General features: G+C 39.3%; 1 protein-coding gene across 1 annotated transcript in view; it reads right to left on the reverse strand.

The window, feature by feature from the left end:
• Positions 1–20,745, reverse strand: part of PITPNC1 (phosphatidylinositol transfer protein cytoplasmic 1) — a 74,586-nt gene that overhangs the window by 30,919 nt on the left and 22,922 nt on the right. The window contains exons 2-4 of the mRNA XM_058817298.1: positions 6,921–7,069; positions 3,175–3,263; positions 2,723–2,730 (exon numbers count right to left, since the gene is read on the reverse strand). Of these exons, the coding sequence (XP_058673281.1) occupies positions 2,723–2,730; positions 3,175–3,263; positions 6,921–7,069 (246 nt within the window). The remainder of the gene's footprint in view (positions 1–2,722; positions 2,731–3,174; positions 3,264–6,920; positions 7,070–20,745) is intronic.

A 20,745-nucleotide genomic window follows, 5' to 3' on the forward strand; every position in this document is an offset into this window, starting at 1 on the left:
TCCATGTCAGCAGGAAGCTTTCAAGGACTAGCTCCAGCTCTGATACAGCATTTCTTGGGACAGCCCCCATGTGTCACCTTCCTGAGAGGAAATCTTTTGTATGGCAGCTTGAACCAGGTGCATTTGCAAATGCTCTCCTGACGTGACCCTACAGCGCAAATTGCACCTCACAAAAGCATCACTTGTGCAATGGTTCTGTTAAACTCATTATCTCAAGTGTGGCTTTTGTTTTACATGTTGTTAACATGGCTGTCAATACCCAGTAGCAGATGTGGTGTTTGCTGCCAGATTTAGGGGGTTGCTGTGTAACAAATACCATTGCTTCAAGCAGATGCCACCATAACTGGATCCAGATTACAGAGGACTAACATCATGACAGTGTAATTTCCATTCCTGTTTTCATGCATCCAATTGCTCTTGGCTTTTTATACAACCACGGCACAGTACAATATTCTGAAAATTATTTTTCAATGCCTGATGAGCATTTTTTCTTAGGTGTCCTAATTTCAGGTCTTTAAGAAGGTTGTATTTATGAATTCCATAATATTCACAGGAGAATCAGATTGATGAAATTATTCCTTACTGCATTTCTAAATGCCAGAGTATGGGTTTGAATGCTATTTCTCAACAGCTTACATATTTTGCAACTGAAAAACCTTAAGACTGTCAGTAAGGTTCAGTGTGCTGTTCACATCCTCTTCCAAAGCACTAACACACACTGAAATAACATGCTGAGCCTTTAAGGTCCTTCTCTTTATTTAGAGTGGAGTTTACAAGGTTAATAAGGTGTGAACATACCACAGAGCAGTACGTACTTGACTCGATAAGATTGTGCTTTATTTATCCAATTATTGGCCTGCCTTTAGAATGAGTTTTCCTTGAAATGAGGCTCAATTTGACTCTCACCATTTCCCACAGACCCTTCAGAAATAATTTATGATCTTTAAGAAAAGAGTTTGCAAGCTATCTTACATATTTTGGGCGATGTCTGTGGGCTTATTCATTCTTTCTTTCAGAATTCTCTAATGAATACAGAAGATCAAATTTAGAGAAATATTCCAGACAAGGATAGCAATTATTCCCAGTGGTATGTTTAACATTTTTGTTCTAGATTCAACAGTTGGAGGCAAAAGCACTGTCTGTTTTCCATGAAGATAAATTCATACCCTATCAGCTCCATTAATACATATTTTTGATTTTTGTCTGAAGTACAGTTTCCCTTATCTCCTCCCAGTACTTCTAGTTCTGTTTCCTTGCTCCATGGTAATCAGTCCCCAGCTCCCTTAGGCAGCTTCAGTGTCACTTAGTGATTGTTTTGCCTACCTTCCAAATTTCTGGACTGATTTAATTTTTCTTTATATGTCTCTTCAACACTTCTGCTGATGCTCTGGAACATTTCTGTAGCTGTACCGTCCTCCAGCCTGCACCAGGTGTTGTTTCACCAGCTCAGACAGAAATCACCTCCTGATTCAGATTCTCTAAGTACAGCACTGCTGTTTGGCTTTAATAATGTATTGCATTTCAAATTTAGACACATATTTCTGTCTGCCACCACCCTTTGCATCATCCCCACTTGTCTCTCTCAGTTAAAGAAAAAAAAAATCACATTAAAAGATTCAAATTTACTTTCAGTTAAAGAAAAAATTTACCATGGAGAGATATCAGTTCAACACAGCAAACGTCAACTTCCCAGCCTAAAACTAAATGAGCTATCAAAGGTAAACCTTAATTAATGTGAACTCTGACAGACCCTACCAAAAGTCTCTTCTGGCAAAACCAGCTGAGAATCTGTCCCTGATCACTGCTGTCCATTCTGGAACATTTAAAATCAAATGAATATTCTAATTACCTGTAGCACATATTGGAGAGCAGTTTGTTGCTTTGGGTTCCCAAACCTGGCTATCACAGTTGCAACTCTTGGTCTCTAGTTTTCAGATCAGAGCCTTTAAATCCCTTTATTTTTTTTTTCTTTTCATCACACTAATTTTTTTTTCCACTTTGTGCTTTATGAGCGTTTAAAAAATCTGCACAAACATTTTGAACACTGCAGAATTAAAACGAAACATCTGCATGATGTTTTACCTGCAGTCAGAAGTTCAAGCTAAATCAAAGGAGGAGTTTCTGAAAGGTTCCTTCACCTGGAACCTCCTGACCTTCCAAAGGCTGCTGGAAACTTACTGCTATTATTGAGGCCAGCATATTTAAACAATTTTTCTCATGATTTATGTGCTATATTTTGCCTTAGCTAGGCGAGAGGGAATAGATGATTTTTCTGGGCACTGTGCCCAGATTATCTTTAATTTTGTCTACAGATTGTACAGTTTCCCAGATACTATACCAGAGATGAGCATTTTATAAGTTAATAAACCAATAAATAAAATCTGTTCTCATGTCTCCATGTAACAACTGGAACCTTAAAAGCCTCACCCTTTTTAACAGAAGGTTCTCTCCTAGAGTCAGTAAGTAAAAACATATCAAATTATTTTGAAGTGATAAAGAAAAAGAATTTATAGGATCCCCTTAGAATAACTTCAAATTTCCCTTTAAATTGCTTAAACTATAAGTAATAAATATAAACTATAAACTATAAATAACTAAAATAAGGTTTCACTATTGAATGCATAATAAATAAGTTATATTAAGAAGGGATCTGATTGGATTTTACTATTATATTTTACATCAATTTTCTATTTTTGGAATAAAAAGAGGAAGAAGAACTTACTGTGTATTCTGATTTCCAGTTGTCCGTTTGTAAAAAAAAAGAAAGAAGAGAGAAAAGAAAAAAAGAGAAACATGAAATAAAACAGTGATGCAAGATCCTTACAGTAAACACTCATTAATAATAAAAATGATTGTGTCAGATAGTCTACAAATTTATATTTGACTTAAGTCTAAGGGACAATAAAGGACACAAGTCAGACAGAATCCAAGCACCTGATGTTTTCTTTGCAAGTAAGAAATTGCATAGACACAACACTCCAGTTTTTACCTATCCTTAATTTATAATATTCATTTCTTGATACCAGTAAATATACAGTGAAAAATATATCTAGTTCAAGGGGAGATGTTAAAGAGACTTGGTGCTTGTAGTCAATATATAATTTGGAGCTTCTGAAGATAAGCTAAACTATCCTCAAACCACAAAGCAGCAACCATTTCTGCCACATTCCTTACCTGTGATTGTGTAAGGATAATAATTCCAGGCCTTCTCTGTAACATAAAATATTTTGGGAACAACTGCTCTAGCCCAGCTAGGCAGCTTGCTGAAAGTAAAAAGAAAATATAAAATTAGAATATCTTATGACTTATGACTTATGTTATTAGAATATATTATGACTTAGAATATACTATGACTATTTCTATGTGTATTGTAGAAATAAAGATCCTTCCAAACACGCCCATCATTTTTGAGGTGTTTGAGGGAAGAAGCAACACCCAAACTTCTCAGGAGAATTTTCATTTTCTGCCTCAGCTGTGCTCCCCTCTCAGAGGGAGCAGATCAGGGTCAGAGCAGCAGCCTTGGAGTGGGCTGAACCCGGCTGCTCATTTTGGGAATTCACGGCCTGGGACCTTTGGCCACCTCAACAGGTGAGGCCGAACAAGGTGTCCCGGTGGCACCGTGTGCTCAGCCACAGGGAGGCACTCTCCAACAAGAGGTCAGGAGGAAATGTGGCATTTCAGTCCACTTCGATCCTGAATCCATTATTTCCTCTTACAGATTCTTTTTTCTTTCTTTATGTTCTCTGTCAGCACCAAAACCCTCGTGCTCAGCTCACCTGGCACGCAGCTGTTCCCACACTACCAACAGCAATTCCTGAGTAGGAAGCTTTTATATTAAAATTAACAGATCACTCAAAACACCTCGTGAGGCTGGTAGGCAGCATTAGTCCCCTTTTGCTGATGGGAAGAGTAAATAACAAAAGTGAAGGGAATTAATGGAACTGACATTAGAGCTCAGAGCTCATTCTGTCAAGAAAACTCACCAGTGCAGTGGTGCAAAGGCAGCAGAACCAGAAATCAAAGACACAGATACACCACTGGAAGGGATCATTAAAGGGGAATTGAATAATACTATGGAAGGGTGGCAGCATTTTTTTACCCAGCTCTTGGATCTCTCATTTCCAGCACTCTGGTCACAGAGAGTACAAAAACTGATGAAAAAAGAAATATTCAAAAAGGCAAGTTCACTCTAATTCATCTTTCAACCCTCTCTTAATGACTTCAGTTATAAGCACTGAGGCTGCCAGGAACAAAAGATGCAGAACTAGTTATTCCAAGGACAGCAGCCCTTGGACACCACAAACATCCCTGTGCTTGGGGAACTCAGTTCAAATGGTGCTGGTCTGGCAAAACATTGAGCAGAGCACCCAGGCCAAGACTGAATCTGTGCTGAACTGCAGGAGATGCTTCCAAACCTCAGTTTCCCAAGTGTAAATGTTTAGATAACTGTGTGCAGGAAGTAAATTAACTTTCCATATTAGCAAAATTCTGAAGAAAATACATTTGGGATCATTAAGGCTTATTTAACCATGATCTGGCTACGTATAAATATTTTATTTGTCCAGAGGCAAAATGCAGATGTTAGTACGTTATCTACAGATTCAAAGCCAAGTGCATTGACTTTTGCTCTTTGATGACATTACTCAAAACTGGATTATTTTCTTTACATAAACCTTTCTTGTGTACAGGCTTTTAAGCAGTATTTTACATCCTGCATAATAGACCTCCCTGTATCAGATCTTCTGTTTATTTTGTCAGCCTCTGTCAGTGTTTCCATGAATGTTTCCCTTACCCCTGCTAAACTTTGCTCTGATGCCTAAATTATAAATACCAGAGGATGCAGACTTTCAGCTTCTGAAAACATTGCTCCAGCAGGAGAGAAGAGGCAATAAACAATTCTAAATATAACTAAGGTTATACTGACACTAGAAAATATACATCTGCTCATTTTGCACTTTTTTTGGTTATTGTTTTTAGCATATTTGCCTGTCTACCTATCTTCATCAGTACGGAACATCCTGAAAAAAATAACTTTATGAGCAAAACACAGATTATACTCAGAATTGGTAGCAAGTCCCAGTCACAGAGACACATAAATTCTTCCAAGGTCCACTCCAAGAAAAGTAAATTTCTCTATTTCAGCAGCACAGGTATGAGGATCACATTAGCTTTTTTTTTTTTTCCTTATTTCTTCTCCATCCAGATGAAGTTCAGCCACAAATTTCTTTGAGAGCTATCAGTTCAGATCAAAATAGAGCAAAGCAAAGTTTGTTAGGGCAGTGGACCCAGGAAGAAGAAAAGCTGAGGGACAGAACTGTGCTGGTGGAAGTTCCTCAGCAAGGCAGCAGAGGAGAAGTTTCCAGCACATCCTGTATGGGAGCACATCTCCTTGAGTGAAATCCTCCAGGGACATCCTGGCCTCCCAGCAAAATCCACAGCAGCCTGGAAACCTCCTGATCCTTTCCACAAAGCTACAACAGTACTGCAGTATCTGGTGGGATCGTGACACCACTGCCAGATTCAAATAAAAAATCTGGTGATGGAGGATTCAGAATTATCATTAAACTCAGTGAACCTGACTTCAAACATCCACCACAGCTTTAGGTAACTGTCCTGAGTTGTTGCAGGCACAAAGATCTGCTTTGTCAGTGTTTGTACCCATCTTTGGCTAAGAAATCCTGTGTTCCATTGCCTGCACTACCAGGAATCAAGTGCTTCTCAAATATGGTTTGTACATGGCTTCTAGGTTCTTGTGGTCATTCTGAATTGCCCTGAAGTGACAATTCTGAATATGCTCTTCCATGCTTAAAGCCTTATTTTTAACATGCAGGAAAGAAATACCCAGAAACATTTAAAAAAACCCCACAACTTGTGGGAGCTCTACTATGGGAAAACATATATTGATTTTTCTAAAGTTCTGTATCTAGCCTGTGAGAGAACACTTACAATTACAATTATATCAAATGTTGGCAAGTTATATATTATTGAACTCTTTTGTGTCTGTGTGTGTGCAGCATCACTGGTGATTAAATTTGGCCTGAATTAAGGTTAGATATGTCAGGTTTGCAGTGCAGGAGGAACTTGTAATGTAGAAGAAATAGCCTCAGTGTTTGTATGCCCACTTCAAAAATGCTGCAGAGCATCAGTTTAATACAATGAAACAGGTCCAGGGGAAAAGAAGAACTTCAGGAAAAGCAGTGGTATCCAATTAAATCAGCAGTTGTAAAAATGGGAGCAGATTGTGCACTATATCTCATATTGCACAAATATATACATCTGAACATCTCCAGCCTGTGAGTGTGGAGACATTGATCCTCAGCAGCATCATTTCAGCACAGGAAGACAAACACTTCACTCTGAGAAATGATGGAACTTCAAGGAGAAAACCCCCAAATTTTCCACCATGTCTTTAAGCCTAATGATCCAGAAGGTTGACATTGTACAATGGTCATTCATAATATCAATTAACTTTGCTGAGGCAGAATACAGTCAGCAAAAATGCTGCCTTTGTGACATGATTATGAGTGAGAGAAACTTAAAGCTTTTTAAAGGTTCAGTTTTGTTTTTCTTGGAGGGTGGGTCTTTGCTGATTTTGTTGTTTAGTTTATTGGCTCCCCCTCCCCAACGATTTTGGAAAACAGAATGTCAAACAATTAAGTGTAAAAGAAAACAAAAGTTCTGACTTTCAGTATATCCTGAACTCTAAGTTATAATTCCTTCTCATGGAGAAGATGGTCTAGAAGGGACAACAGCCAATTCCTCTATTTCAAACCACTGATCTGTCCCAGCTCCCCATGGCTACCAGGAAGCAGCAGGTATTCATGGGAACATCTTATATTGAAAAGGAAAGGCTGTTGCCTGCATTCCTTGCAGATTTTTCTTACAGCCCATGCTGGGAGAGGGAGTTTTACTGCACTTGCCTGTTGAGATAGACTCGTTTTTCTGTTAGCTGCCCATTGCCATGGTTGGGATCCTCATAGGGCTCATTCTGCACCACTTCCACACCCTCCCCTCGGTCACTCTGCTCATGGCTGTGCTTGCTGATCATGTACAGCTGTCCAATTCTGTACTGCAAGGCAAAAAAAGAAAAAATAGGTTAGTTGTATGTTGCACATGTATTCAAAAGCCAGTCTTAGTCAATGATATACTACTATGTGTAAATAAAAGGTAGTTTGAAGTGAAAACCAGTATTTTTGGGGTCTTCCCATTAGCTTATCAAGTCCATGGTATCACTTGTGGAAAAATAACAAAATCTGTCTGCATACAAATGTAAAGAATTAGGCCAGTCCTCTATTATTAGACTTTGTAAGTATATTAGTTAAGAGTAAGTAAACAGTGAATAAAGTGCTTCCACATGCTGAAATGTAAAGGGATTTTAACCAGCAGGTGAACTCTAAAATGCTGTGGGACACAGGATTCTCCTGCCCTGCCAACACAATGGAGCCCTGCAATAAGATTTGGGGTAACTATGGCTGGTTCACAGAGACAGGAGCACCAGCTCTTAAGAAAAAACACATGTAGGCTCCAAGTCCTTTGAAAAAAAGAAGTTTGAGTCACTTGGCAATATTATTAAAATGCATTTAAGCACTTTAATGATAATTTTCCTATAGACTCTCAAGTAACTTAGGAAGCCAAACACTGTGAGGATTGGCCCAACTTTGCTATCACAGAAAAATAAATTGTTGCACTTGAGTTTTTCTCACTATGTCTTGTATCTGCATCAAGGCTTCTGCCTCCAAAGAAATCTAACAAAAATACATTGTTGAACTTTCATTAACCAAGGTTTTAGAGTAAAATTCTACTTTCCCAATCATATTCTAGTCTGAAATTTTATTCTCAAGTCCTTTGCATACTCTGGAACATACCAGGGTTCTTCCAACCCTGATAGGTGTTTGGACCTATCCAGTTTTCTTGATTGGAACCCTGTCTTCCTCAGAGCAATTTATTTAGGCATAGACATGCTAATCACTTCAATCACATCAATCCCCCCTCAAATACAAAGAACAACCTGTTAATTTAGAGAATGGCTGAGCTACCACACAAGCTGCCAAGTACCAGCTCAGCACAAACAAACAAAGGGCTTGTGACAGTCTGTCCTCAGAAAACTCGATGAGATTCTTGTGGTTATTGCATATTATAACAGCAATCCTATCACATACTTTAAAGAGCCCAAATCAAAAGAGCAATTAGCTCAGAAAAAACCCCAAACCATAACAAACCTTATTAGCAAGTGGCAACAAGACAGTCTTACTAAACAAAATGATAAGGAATAGGAGGATGGTTAGTAGTTCCTCAGTTTTGCATAATCCCAATTTTTCCCCAATTCTTGTATTAGTTCCTCCATTTTGCATAATCCCAATATTTTCCCCTACAGGAACAGGCCACAAGAAGTCAAGAGATTTGGAACTTGCATCTTGATTTAAGAGACTAAGTCCTAACATTGTTTTACTTGCTAATCCACTTCTCTACCTTTGTCTCTACTGAATCCTTTATCTCATCATATTTGAACATTTTGTCCTAATCTCAAAGGCTCTGAGATCTGCAGACCTCACACATAGCTTTTAACTAGATCCATGACAATTTGTTTTCTCTTTTTCTCTAACAAAAATGAATGTATTGGTGCACAGTGAAGGCAAAGTTTGTAGTACATTGGATTTGACCAATTAGTACAGTTTGAAAAAGAGTAAATTTCAGGCACACAAAGCTGTTCTTCAGGTCTGAAATCAAAGCAACACACTTAAAAGCTGAATACAAGCTGAGAAAAAATGCTTTGCCTTTAATTAGATATGTATCAATTAGACCACCTGGGAGCACAGACTTCCTGCCTGTAGAGTGATAAGGATGGCAGAAAAGAGGGAAGGTGATAAGGTCCTTATCTTCTAATGGAAAGGAAGAGGTCAGTAATTTGTATCCTGTGGAATATGAAAAGGTTAGATGATGAGTAGAGAGAGGAATTACAGTTTGACATAAGGTCAATATTTCGATCATGATCTCTATTGGGATTTGTGTTATCCCATAGTTATGAATTTTAGTTGCCATGGACACTTCCGGAAAGTGTTTCATAATTGCACATATCAATTTCCTATGTCCACGTAGTCCTTTGCAATTTTGCTCTCACTTTTAATGGTCAAATACAAACACCCCAGTTTCTGTTGGAAATGTTGCCTCAGACATATCAAGATAAATATACTTTCCCACTGACAACCAACTGTGGGGTGGTACTGATGCCTTCATTTGCTCCAGCATCATGGACCAGAGATACCCCCACAACACCACATTCTGTTAACAGTGGTTGTTATTCTTTCATGGACCCACCCCACCACAAAATGCTTGCAAGATACCAAATCCCAAAGACTGCAAATGAATCTGAGCAGAAGTTTAAGGGGGCTAAGCCTTGTGCCCACTCTGCAGATGAGGCTCACTGCTGTCAGAGCAACTGCCTTCCAGATGCTGAAGAGCCTAAGGGAAGGTTTTCCTCAGCTGAGGCTCAAAATCCCACATGCTCCAATCATGCCCACGATCTCACAGAAGGTATCCAGGCAGCCCAGCATGGTGCCTCCCATTTGGAAGACGCTGAAGGGAACAGAAGGCACCACTGCTGGACAGCTCTGCTGCAGGAACCCCACTGCTCCTCGCCTTCTGCACGATGACTTCCCAGAGCTGTGGATCTGACGCCAGTCCAGGAGAAATATCCACCTTCAAAGGCAGCTTGAATGGGGCCCTGAGCAGCCTGGTGCAGGCAGTGACATCCCTGCCCACAGCAGGGGTTGGGACAAGAGGAGCTCTGAGGTCCCTTCCAAGGCAGCCCATTCTGGGACCTTTCTTGAGGACTGAAGTGACCGGGCAGTCCTGCTGGAAAGCAGCTGCATTCAGCAAAGGAAACATATCTGTACAGGCACTTTAAAGTAGCTAACTTAGCACTCTGGTGTGCTATTCATTTGTTTCTACCTGCTGTACAAGATGTTAAAATCATTCTGGAGCAGAATGGAAAATGTTAACTTCCAAAATAATAATACTTTACTAAATCAGAGAGTGCACATCTATTATTTCAGATAAAATAGCTTTTTTTCAAGTGTATGTTTCTATTTACATGAATAAAATCCAAGGCAAAGATGTGCCTTTTAGAACTTGCTGGAATTTAAATGCCTGAATAAAAAGTCACAGCTTTTTCTTAGTTCCTATGGATATTGTGGAGAAATAGCACTTAAGAATCGTTTCACAACAGTAATTGATACACATTATTGTTGCAAGGGTAAACTGATGTGCCACTACTATTTATGTTGCTCTATCACAGCCTGAATTTCTGTGTTCTTAGCTGTAAGATAATTTTCCAAGACCATCTACTGCTTCAAGGAATTCAGTAAAATTTCACACAATGGCACCTGATATGAATTTGGATCTGGAGCAAAACTCTTTGTAAAATCTTCAGTTTAATAGGGGAAAATTTATTCAATATCAGAGCAAGAAATTCAATAAACAAATGCACAGAATGTGGAAAAGGAGCCCTGATGTTTCCCAAGCCCTAATGAGTGAGACTTTGTCTCGGTGGTGACTTGCCTGCTCCTTCAACAGGCAGATGGTGTTTGCTGTTGGGATTTAGTCACACAAGAAACAAGGTTCATGCTAGCAACAGCATAAGGATGGTCAATCTGATTTTGTTTAAAATTATGAGTGAGACCAGAAATATTTTTATCCCTTTAGGTAGGAGGGAAAAGAAAAAAAGAAAAAATGAAAAAAATTTTTAAAAGGGTCCACCCCACCCATCTTTCATTTGTAGAGCTCCCACCATCTCCAGCAGGAGCTGCACCAGAAATCTTCGTACAAACATGTCTGAATTTTTTCAGCCTGACTGCCTATTGCTCAGGTTTTGATTTAATGCAAGTCTCAGAGTACAAACTTTCAAACTTCAGGTGGAATATAAAAAATAAAACTCTCTCAAAGGAGAAATTATGCCAAAATGATCTTGTGTCTGAAATTTTCATATGACTCCTTGAAGTCCTTATCTGAATGCTCACAGAAAATGTAACAGATTTATCACTGTCTTCATCTTACATAATTCTCATATTCAAAAGAATGGTTGGACACTTTCATCTACATTTACTTGTCTGTAACTACACTAAACCATCAGGGATGGTGCTGCCATTTCAATTTGTTCGATTTTTTGTTCCAAGCCTGTGGTGAGATCCCTTCCTGCAGAGAGGAGCTGCAGTCCAGAAGACACTGAGTGTCTTTTCTCCTGCTCAGGGTAATGATTGTTTGCTGAGCTGCATTTTGACAGTGGAAAGTATTTCTCAAGTTCATGCTAAAACACGCCAGTGGCTTCTAGTCCTGTTCTCAGAAAATTGCAAAGGTAAAACGGAAAAAAAGCAGCAACAACTAAAATGAAACAGCTCTGTCCTCCTGCACAGAGGCAGCTCTGAAGGTTCAACCCTGCCTCCACTGATGGCAATAGTTGTTTTGTCATTGGCCTCAATTTAGTTAAGATTTATTTCTAGCAAGAAAATACAATTAATCAGCTTCATTATCAGTTATATCAATCCAGCTACACTGAAACCAAGGGCATTGATTATGGCAAAAGAGTAGCAATTTTATTAAGGAATTCTGATTTATAGAATGCTGTCTCATTCACAGAAAACAATCCTAAAATTGATTGATACATTTATGATCTATTTTTAAGTCTTAGTCTTTGCAAGATGCTCTGTGTGCTCCTTGTGAATGTGTTCCAGGACTCAGTTTTAAATATTTTTTACTAAAAGTATTAATAGGAATATTATTTATCACTTTTCCACATTTTGAATTATTTAAAAGTATTGCTGATTATTTCTCAAAGGATCACCATGAGACAAACATGGTGATCCCCAGGTAAGTTACTTTTCAAACATGCACAGCCCATCACTCCCAGCAATCTCTTCCCAGCAGTTTTACAGAGGTCTTTTACTTCTGGAATAAACTGTTTGGAAATGTACTTGCTTGAGTAAATATCTTTGTTTAGGAGGGTACACTGAGGTTTCCTTTGTGTTTGTTTTGATGTTGAGGGCATTGTTTTCAGGTCCTGATCAAGACCTAAGCCCTACACTGCTATAGATAAGAAAAGCTTCCAGTTAGCCACTGAACACAGGCAAAGATAGTATTCACCTTATTTCATATTTGATTAATTGAAACAGAAATTAATACATCAACCTTAAAAAATATGTCTGTGGTAGAGCAGGGAATTTAGCCTCCACGATTCCAGCTCAGTGCTGTTACCACAAGACACACCTGTAATTTCTTCTTAATTCTTAATGATAATTACTTAAGGAGAAGTGGTTTCTCTAATCTCCCTCACTAACCATAAATCCTTCATGTTAGTATTATTAGACACCATTTCATCTGCAATGGGTGAATCCTGATTCCCTCACACGTGGACAATTACAGCCCTGGCTGATGGAGCTCTGAGGTTGTGCCCTCTGATCCCCAGACTCCTGCAGGTGATGATCCATGGCCATCAACAATAATTTCAGGAGCTCTTTTCCATGACACAAGCTCCAGCTTCCGACAAAGTGATTTGTTTGCCTTGTTATTAACATTCCTGGATTGGTTTTAAGAAGAATAGAAGAATGTGCAGTGTGCTGCTATTTGATTTTTCATGTATGGGTGGGTTTGTATTGGCTCCTCCTTGGCTGCTTTTGGAATTAGGAATTTGGTTTGGTTTCAGTTGGGGCACAGAGCCACCACTTTGCAAGCAATGGAGGTGGGTATTTCTTGATAACCACCAGCTCAAGGTTTTACTGCAGGACATTGCTATGGAGAGAAATGAGTCAGACTTGGAACCACTGCAGAGTAAGAAAACTTGCCACTGAAATAGTCCTTTTTTCCTAGAGAGGCAGGAAAGAAAGCAGGAAGAAAATAAATTCAATGTAAATTTGAACTTGGAAGTCTCTCTTATGTAGCACAATTTACCAGTGTGAAAGTAGTGGTTTACACTTCCAAAATAGTGATTTCCTGGTAAAATAATGACATTGTGGGCTAGGGTCCTGTGAAAAGAGAACTGCTGGGTTTGACTGCTTGGGAAATTCTGCAAGGAAAGCATGAATGGTAAACAGAGAAGGCAGGAGGGGGTGGTTCTTACAGCCCAGGGCAGTGCTGTGCACAGATTCCCAGCCTGCTGACCTGACCCTAAATCTCCTTTAGCCTGGCCAAACAGCACTGTGGAGTCTGCACTAATGCATGGTTGGACTTCTTGTTTCTAAGCTAAGATGTTTAGAGCAAACCAGGCACCTTTGCACGGCATTCTCTGTCATGTAGAAACATCTGAAGTGCAAAGAAGTTTTTATGAACTGGTATTTTAAATGGCTGCCCCCAAGGCACAAATATGAGAAAGTAGCTCCAGGAGCAAAGGTGGACTTCTAAATGATTGTCCTCAAAAGGAAATCTGGTTTTATCTGTACAAAAAATCAATCAAGGAATAACATCAAGCATCTAGATCCTAAAGTCTAAATCTCAGCATAATTCACTGCAGTGATTTGAGGTCCCAGCAAATCATGCAAATTATTTGGTGGTATAAATGTCACCCCCTGCAGTAATTTATAAAGAATTGACCAGTCAGAGTTTAGAGTTGAGCTTGAAATTTTTCTTTTAACTAATTCCTGCATGCATCTGTGAATCACAAAGCACGACACATCTGCTGACTGGCATCAGCAGTATTCTTTACTGTTGCCCAAATTCATGGGAACATGCTTTTGTAGCCTCACAAACCAACAGTTGCAGTAGGAACAGTTGACTTTTGCATGCTGTGAAGTGCCATTCTTGCTACTTTGATGTTTGCTTTGCCTTTTCAAGGAAGAAATTACATCCTTAAGATGCTTTATCTGCCTAAATTCCCGTGAATGACAGTTCAGCAAAGACACGCTGGATGTTGGAAGTCAGTATCCTCCTCTGGTACTTTCAGCTGAAGCAACATGGCCCACTCCAAATTTACAATACCCTGGCACACAGAGGCTTACAGCTAAACAAGTGCTACTGAAACCAACAGGAGCAGGTCTAGGTCTCTGCTTAATAGGTGTACAATGAAAATTAAAATAAATGAAAATTAAGTTGCAAATGTTCAGCTTTCATGCAAATGGTTTGCCAAATATAGCTCATGTCTTGTTCAAATTGTAGTCATTTTATGCTTCTACACCAGCTGTGCTATTGAGAAAAGCCAGCTGTTTATCTGGAGTGTACAAGCTCATACAATTTTTAAGAATCAGTTTTTATTAACAATATTTTACAGTGAGTCAGCTGGTTACATTTTTCCAGCATGTACACTATGTGCTTTGTACATAAATACTGATGATATTCTATTATGTAGATTTATCCATGTATTTCCTGCAAGGAATGCAGATACATTTCCGGAGGCTGTCTCAAAACTCCTCTGTGCACATAAAAACAGCTAAAAGGGATTTAGTGTGTGTCATGAGCAGTCTGTCAGTGCTGCACAGTGACCACCCTCCACATCTTCTCAGCCCTGTTGAGCACCTGCTGACTGTCTGCAAACATGCCCTGCCTTGATTCCAGCTTCCTGCTTTTCATGCAAGTTCACTCTGCTTTACAGTGCACAGCCAGTTTGATAACTATCAAACACTACTGAATCTTTTTCTAAGGCAAAAACAAATTTTATCTGTTTGCCACAATTCATTCATGAGGTCGTTGTTAATTTAAAGCCTGTTCAGTAAATATCTTAAAATTTTAACTTAGAATGCAGTAAAATGAAGTAAAACTGCAACATAATTTTTGTAGAGGTTACTAAGGGTTTTTCAGTGACATAAACTCTTTTCCTGATATTCCAGGAAAACACTATTTCCATTTCAGATATTCCAGGAACAGTCAGAGTGGAAAAGCTTGGGCATTTTTCTTGATCCCTGTCACCAATCTCTTCCCAGCACATGGGGTGCCACAGGACTCTATTTCACTCACAGTGAAATGGAACATTCTCCATGGCCCAGCGATGCTGATGGAGAAGCTTGCTCTATTAAACCTGACAGCAAAAGCTGTTACCTGTTTTTCCATGAAAATGAACAGGATTTGTGGGGGGGAAGAGAAGAAAGTGACCCATGTGCCCTGCATGTTAAACACATTTTAGCTCCCAGAGCTGGGAAGTGCTGGGGCCAGCTGCCACACAATGTGTCAAAGGGCTGCAAAGCTGCCTTTGAACAGGGAGGTTGACTTCTGTGAAGTGCAGGATTTAAGAAATTTGGTTATTTTAATTCAGTTCAGTTTAAGCTGGGAGTATTTAGAGTTTCATACGTCCTTTGACCCTGTCAAAATTCAATGAAGTGCCGAAATAGACTTGAGAGTTAGGTTTATCTTTAACTGCAAATGGACCAAACACGTGTGCATCTATTCATGCTTTTAGAAATTATTTTCTCTTTTTGCATGGCTAATGGTATTTGCTTAATGTTTAAGTAGAACTTCTTTCCCCTCAGGCTCCTTTTCTCTAATTACTCTTCTTCAGTAATTACTCATTTTTATGACTTGAAAAATCTCTCTCACGCCAACACCATCAACTTTCAAGTGCAGAGAATTCAATGCTTTCAGAAAAAAAATTGAGTAAACTTTGAGTTTAGAAGCACCAAAGAGACTACAAAGGATTCCATAAACTTTGTCAGAATCACAGCAGGGAATAATTCTGCAATTACATTTTTTGGCAAGCAAGTTCCTTACAACGCATTTTAGGCAATATAATTCTGCTTATAAATATGGAAAAATGAGAACTTTCTTAGTATGCACAATCTACAATGAATAAAACAGCATCAGAATTTAGTACTTAGTAGTAACAAGCTGAACAAGACAAATCCAATCTGCCTTCTGATATTTTATTCAGAAGAAAATGAAATTTTGTTTGCTACTTACAATGAAATAAAAATATATTCACAGTCCAGAATATTTCATTTTATTATCAGAAGTACTCCATTCTACTTTCTGATCTTCTAAAATAAAACTGAATTCAATTTAATTTTTAAACTGCATTTGTTTTATTCCTGCATCCTGTAGATAAAAATAATGCTATAAAGAATCCAGTGACTGTAAATAGTTGAGGTCACTCCTGCATCTCTGCATCTCACACAGGGATCAGGATGATGAAAATATTAAGGTTATCTGAAGTCATCTGATGGAAGGAAGCACATGAGAGCAATTGCATAAGTAGGAAATTAAGACATACTTTCCTCCCAAGATTCTGAGATACACTGAAGTCTAAAAACTAATACTGAAAGAAGATATAATTTTTCCATTTTAGTTAATTAGAACAAACATTTGTAATTTAAGTACCTACTCTATATATCTGTGACAAAATCCCCCCATGCTGAAATGAATCACTGCCATAGGAACTTAGTAGTTTTGTACCTATGCCTCTGCTACATGTATGAATCTGTAATAAATCTTGGGAGGACATTTAGGGGGGAAATCTGTTTGCCTGCTACTTTATGGAAAATCAAAACTGCAGCCAAATAAACTCTCGGGCAGAAACCTGGGTTTTGCTGCAGAGCAAAAAGCAGCTGAGACACCTGAGGGTGCCCACCCTGGAGGTGTCAGGGTGCTCATGTGTTTGTCTGGAGTTAGAGCACACAAGCTTTCATTTCAAACTTCTCCACCTTGAAGGTGCAAGTTCTCTGATGATGTAGAGCTGAGCAGAGCTGCTGCCTTCCAGCACTACCAGAAGCTCTTAGTAAGGATAAGCAAAATTTCCAGGAAGGACCACATTCCTGACTGAAAAGCTTCCAGAGCAGACATTCTTTCCATACCACATGTAGACTGAATGAAGGATGGAGGCAAAGAATTGCTGACAGGGGACTCTATAGGCTTAATTCAGTTTTATCATAATGCAGGAATGTGAAGCTGTGTGTTCTCCAGATGTTTTTGCCAGATGGGGCCACAGCATTAGGCATTCCACCAGAGCTCATCTGGTTTTAGTGCTCTGTAAGGGAAGTCTAGAACATTACACAAACACAGCATCTCCTCTGGGACAGAACCTGGAGACACTGCAGAGGGAGGTGCAGGAAACTAAAACCTGCAGATTTTAACCAACACAGGAGAATTATGTGGGTTCATCACACTTAGGAAGATTAGAGAGAGTGATAATACTTGGGTAAAATTTCTCAAGCTTATACAACAAATATGTATCTTTATCTTCCACAGAGTCTGATTGTGCAGGGGCTGTAAGACACAACTGGCAATTTATCAGTGCAGATATCAGCATCTGAGAGAATCCAGTGGGGCTAAGGGAACCTTGACCATGCACCAGGGAACTGAAAAACTCTTCTAGGGCAGATATCCCGGCCTTACCCCTTTGGATACCAAAACCAGAAGTAATGATACTGTTACACCACCACTAACAGATAAAGCAGATTCTCAGTACCTCTAAATGGGAAGATCTTTCTTTCCACCATGAGAATTTTGTTTTGTGATATGGCCTTTTGGAAACTTGCAAGTACAAAGAAGTTTCCAAAGGCCACTTGAGCTGGAACAGATCCTGCTGAGTGCAATGGAAAGCCTCTCCTGTTGACTGCAGAGAGCTTTGCACATAAGTGAGCAAACAGCCTTCCTGCACTCCCTAGCCCAGTTAACCACTTCCTCATTAGTTAGAGCCAGCTGCGTCACTTGGAACTGATCCTTTGGGTATAAGAGTTCATGGTGTACTGCAGCACCAGGGAATGGAGCTGAAAGCCATAACAACAAAATGTATAAACAGATAAGAATTCTGTAGAGAGAGCCTGGTTTTCCTCCTGCAGCCCCTCAGACCACAGTGCTCTGAGACAGTCATGGCAGCAGTGTTTACGTGAGTACTCCAGGCTGGAATCTGCTAGGACACATGTTTGAAATGGAAAACATGTAGCTCAAGGACTTGAAGTGCACACACCCTGTAAAAAGCTGGGTTTGGAAAAAGTCAGAGAATTAATGTAAAGCATTCTGCTGTAGACTTCAATAATTGACAAAACCCTAAACAAAAACCACACACACACAAGCTGAACAAAAGCCTCTCCTCATCAGAGTCTAAAAATACAGTTACAAAGAGATCATCACTTCCTTTCCTGCACCCAGGGCCTTCTACTCCCCAAATGCTCCTGCCATTGGTTCAGACTCAGAGAGGAAGTGGTTGCTCCAGCAATGGCAACCCAATGAAAACTCTTTATCTCCTTCGTTTTTGATTTTTTTATAGCATGCAGAAAGACCAGACAGCAAGACCACAAACTTGTTGCATGGCAACACAGCTTGACCTTCTCTATTACTTTCCATAAAAATAAAGAATTCAGACAAACTTAGAGAGTTCTTTGACATATGTCATGTGCCTGTAAATTATTCCTTGGGAAACACAAAAAGGTATCATTACAGAAAAAAAATAGAAGAAAATATTAAAACATGAATGAAACTCACTAAAAATGTCCATGCCCAAACAGGTCTCACAGGTTGGTCAGTAATTTCATTTCAGTCTAACATACTTTTAAATGCATGTGGTTCAGTCAAACCTGTATATCAGTACATGTCTGCATTACTTTTAAGTTAAAACACTGCTTTTATAGTGGTTTAGATAATTTCTACTATTTCTATAGGCTTGTGATTGTGAAACATTTTTATGACAAAATTTTTTAGTCCAAACACTTTATGAACTCAGCTTTGTTAACCAGATAATTCCTTAATGGGAATACTCAGGGATTTCTTCAGCAGCCCAAAGGCTGGGTAAATGCCAGTTGAAGAATTTCCTCACTAACAAATCAAGTGCCCTTGTGGACAGTTTCTCAGATTTGTTTTAAATCTCTCTCCCTTATTTGAAAACTTTTGGGGTGGGAAGAGAGGGAGAGGATGTCACACAGCCTGACAGGTGTTACCAAAACAGTGAAACCTCTAACATGTGGTATTTCATGCTGGGCCTGGGAGCTTGACTGGGAAGATTTTAGCAAAATAGTTCAGGGAACAGCTTTAGTGGGAGCTCATGGCAAACTGTTCCTGCAGGATCCAGACACTTGTTAATCTTTAGAATATTCCATTCTTCTGTCTCTCACATTCATTCACAGAATAAGGAATGTTAATGGTTAATTACCCAACCTGGAAAGTGAAATTCTCTATTTCTCTTTTTTTCTGGTGGTTGTTTTGCCTTGTGCTCAGTATGGACTGCAGGATTCTCCTGAGAGGCAGATAACCATCTGGGCACTGTGAATTCCTCACTGCCACGGCTGAACTGTCTCCAGCACCTCAGACACACGAATTAAAGCTGCACAGTGGAACAGCAGAGCAGGGACATTCCTCAGCCGCACCTTCCTTGATCCTCAGCATCTGATACACCCACATCCCAATCTTGGATTAGCAAAGCCACCACAGACAACCCATCTAAGCAATGCTTCTTTAATATTTTCTTCTCTCCAGGCCACAGACAATTAGCTAAACCCAAATAAATTAATGCATCTAATTCTACTCTTTGATTGAAAGGATGATAATGAGCAGTTTGCTGCCTCAACTGGTCACAATTGTCACGAGGGGCAGCCACCAGTTTGGCTCTGTGGGAAGCTCACAGTGTCACTTCTGCTGGAGCCAAGTGGTCATCTTGCTGTGAGCACAAATGCTGGCAAGTAGGGCAATATGTGGGAAGAATTCTGGCATTCCCAGTGGGAGCCATCACTGCACACAAGGTTTATGTATATTCTACTATCCACTATATCCTTTAGACTCTGATACTGCAGCTGACCCTACTAAACCTGCCACGTGCCCAATTCTCTTGTGATTCTGAGTTAGCTCCACAGCCACCTGGTATAATCTGGATCATCAATAACTCACACTAAATAAACAAATAACACACAGAAATGAAGTTAGTTTAGAAAAGAAAAAGTACTCCAGATATATAATAAAATAGAACAGATAATGCAGGGGTTTTAAGAATAATATTTATTGCAAAAAAGGGGGTAGAAATGAAAAAATGAAAAGAAACTTTTTATTCCAACTTGTTTCTTTAAATTTAAATTGCAAAACCAATAATTACTACTGAAAAATATTTAAGGTGTTTAAAAGTGAGGCCTAAACACAGAAGAGAAGTTAATATTGCAAAAAAGCTGGTTTAGGGCAAGGAAAGATGGAAGGCTGTATTCAGGCTGCTGGATGACAAGTGCTTTCATGTCATTTTCCCATGGCACTTAGTGACATTAAAACTACAGAATCTGGCAAGCCTGACTGATTATTGCTTTATTTTCTCATTCTTCCAATAATTTCCAACACACAAACACATAATGACCATCAACAGAGAGTACAAAAGCTGAGATCCAACAACCAAACAAGACTTCCAAAAAGGAAAACTGTGTTTAATTCAATTGGTTTTAGTGATGGGTCAGGGCTCTTCTTTCACAGCTCAGAGGATTCCCATTGCCCAGTTCTTCCTGAGCTACTGAGAACAAATCAAAGATTTGCATCCTAGCACCCGAATGACAGTGAGTGGAAGAAAGCAAATGAAGTGTGAGTTCCAGCCTTGGGTTCATACAATATTTCCTGTATTACTTGTCGATGCTGCCTTCAGGAAGGCCAGAAAATTCCACACGGAGCAAATCTGCATCACAGTTCCCCCCAAAGGTACAAATCCCAGCTCCCATGGCAGTCTTCTACCTTCCTCTGTTTTTTGTTTTTATGGGCAAAATAAGATGGATAGAACAAGGATGACTATGCAGCATTATGGATCATTATGCACCTGGCTCTTGGTGGCCTCTTAACAAAATTTAGGAAACTGTTTGAGCAGCACCAAGCACAGGA

Source organism: Ammospiza caudacuta, chromosome 19 (assembly GCF_027887145.1).
Source record: "Ammospiza caudacuta isolate bAmmCau1 chromosome 19, bAmmCau1.pri, whole genome shotgun sequence".
Classification (NCBI taxonomy): Eukaryota; Metazoa; Chordata; class Aves; order Passeriformes; family Passerellidae; genus Ammospiza; species Ammospiza caudacuta.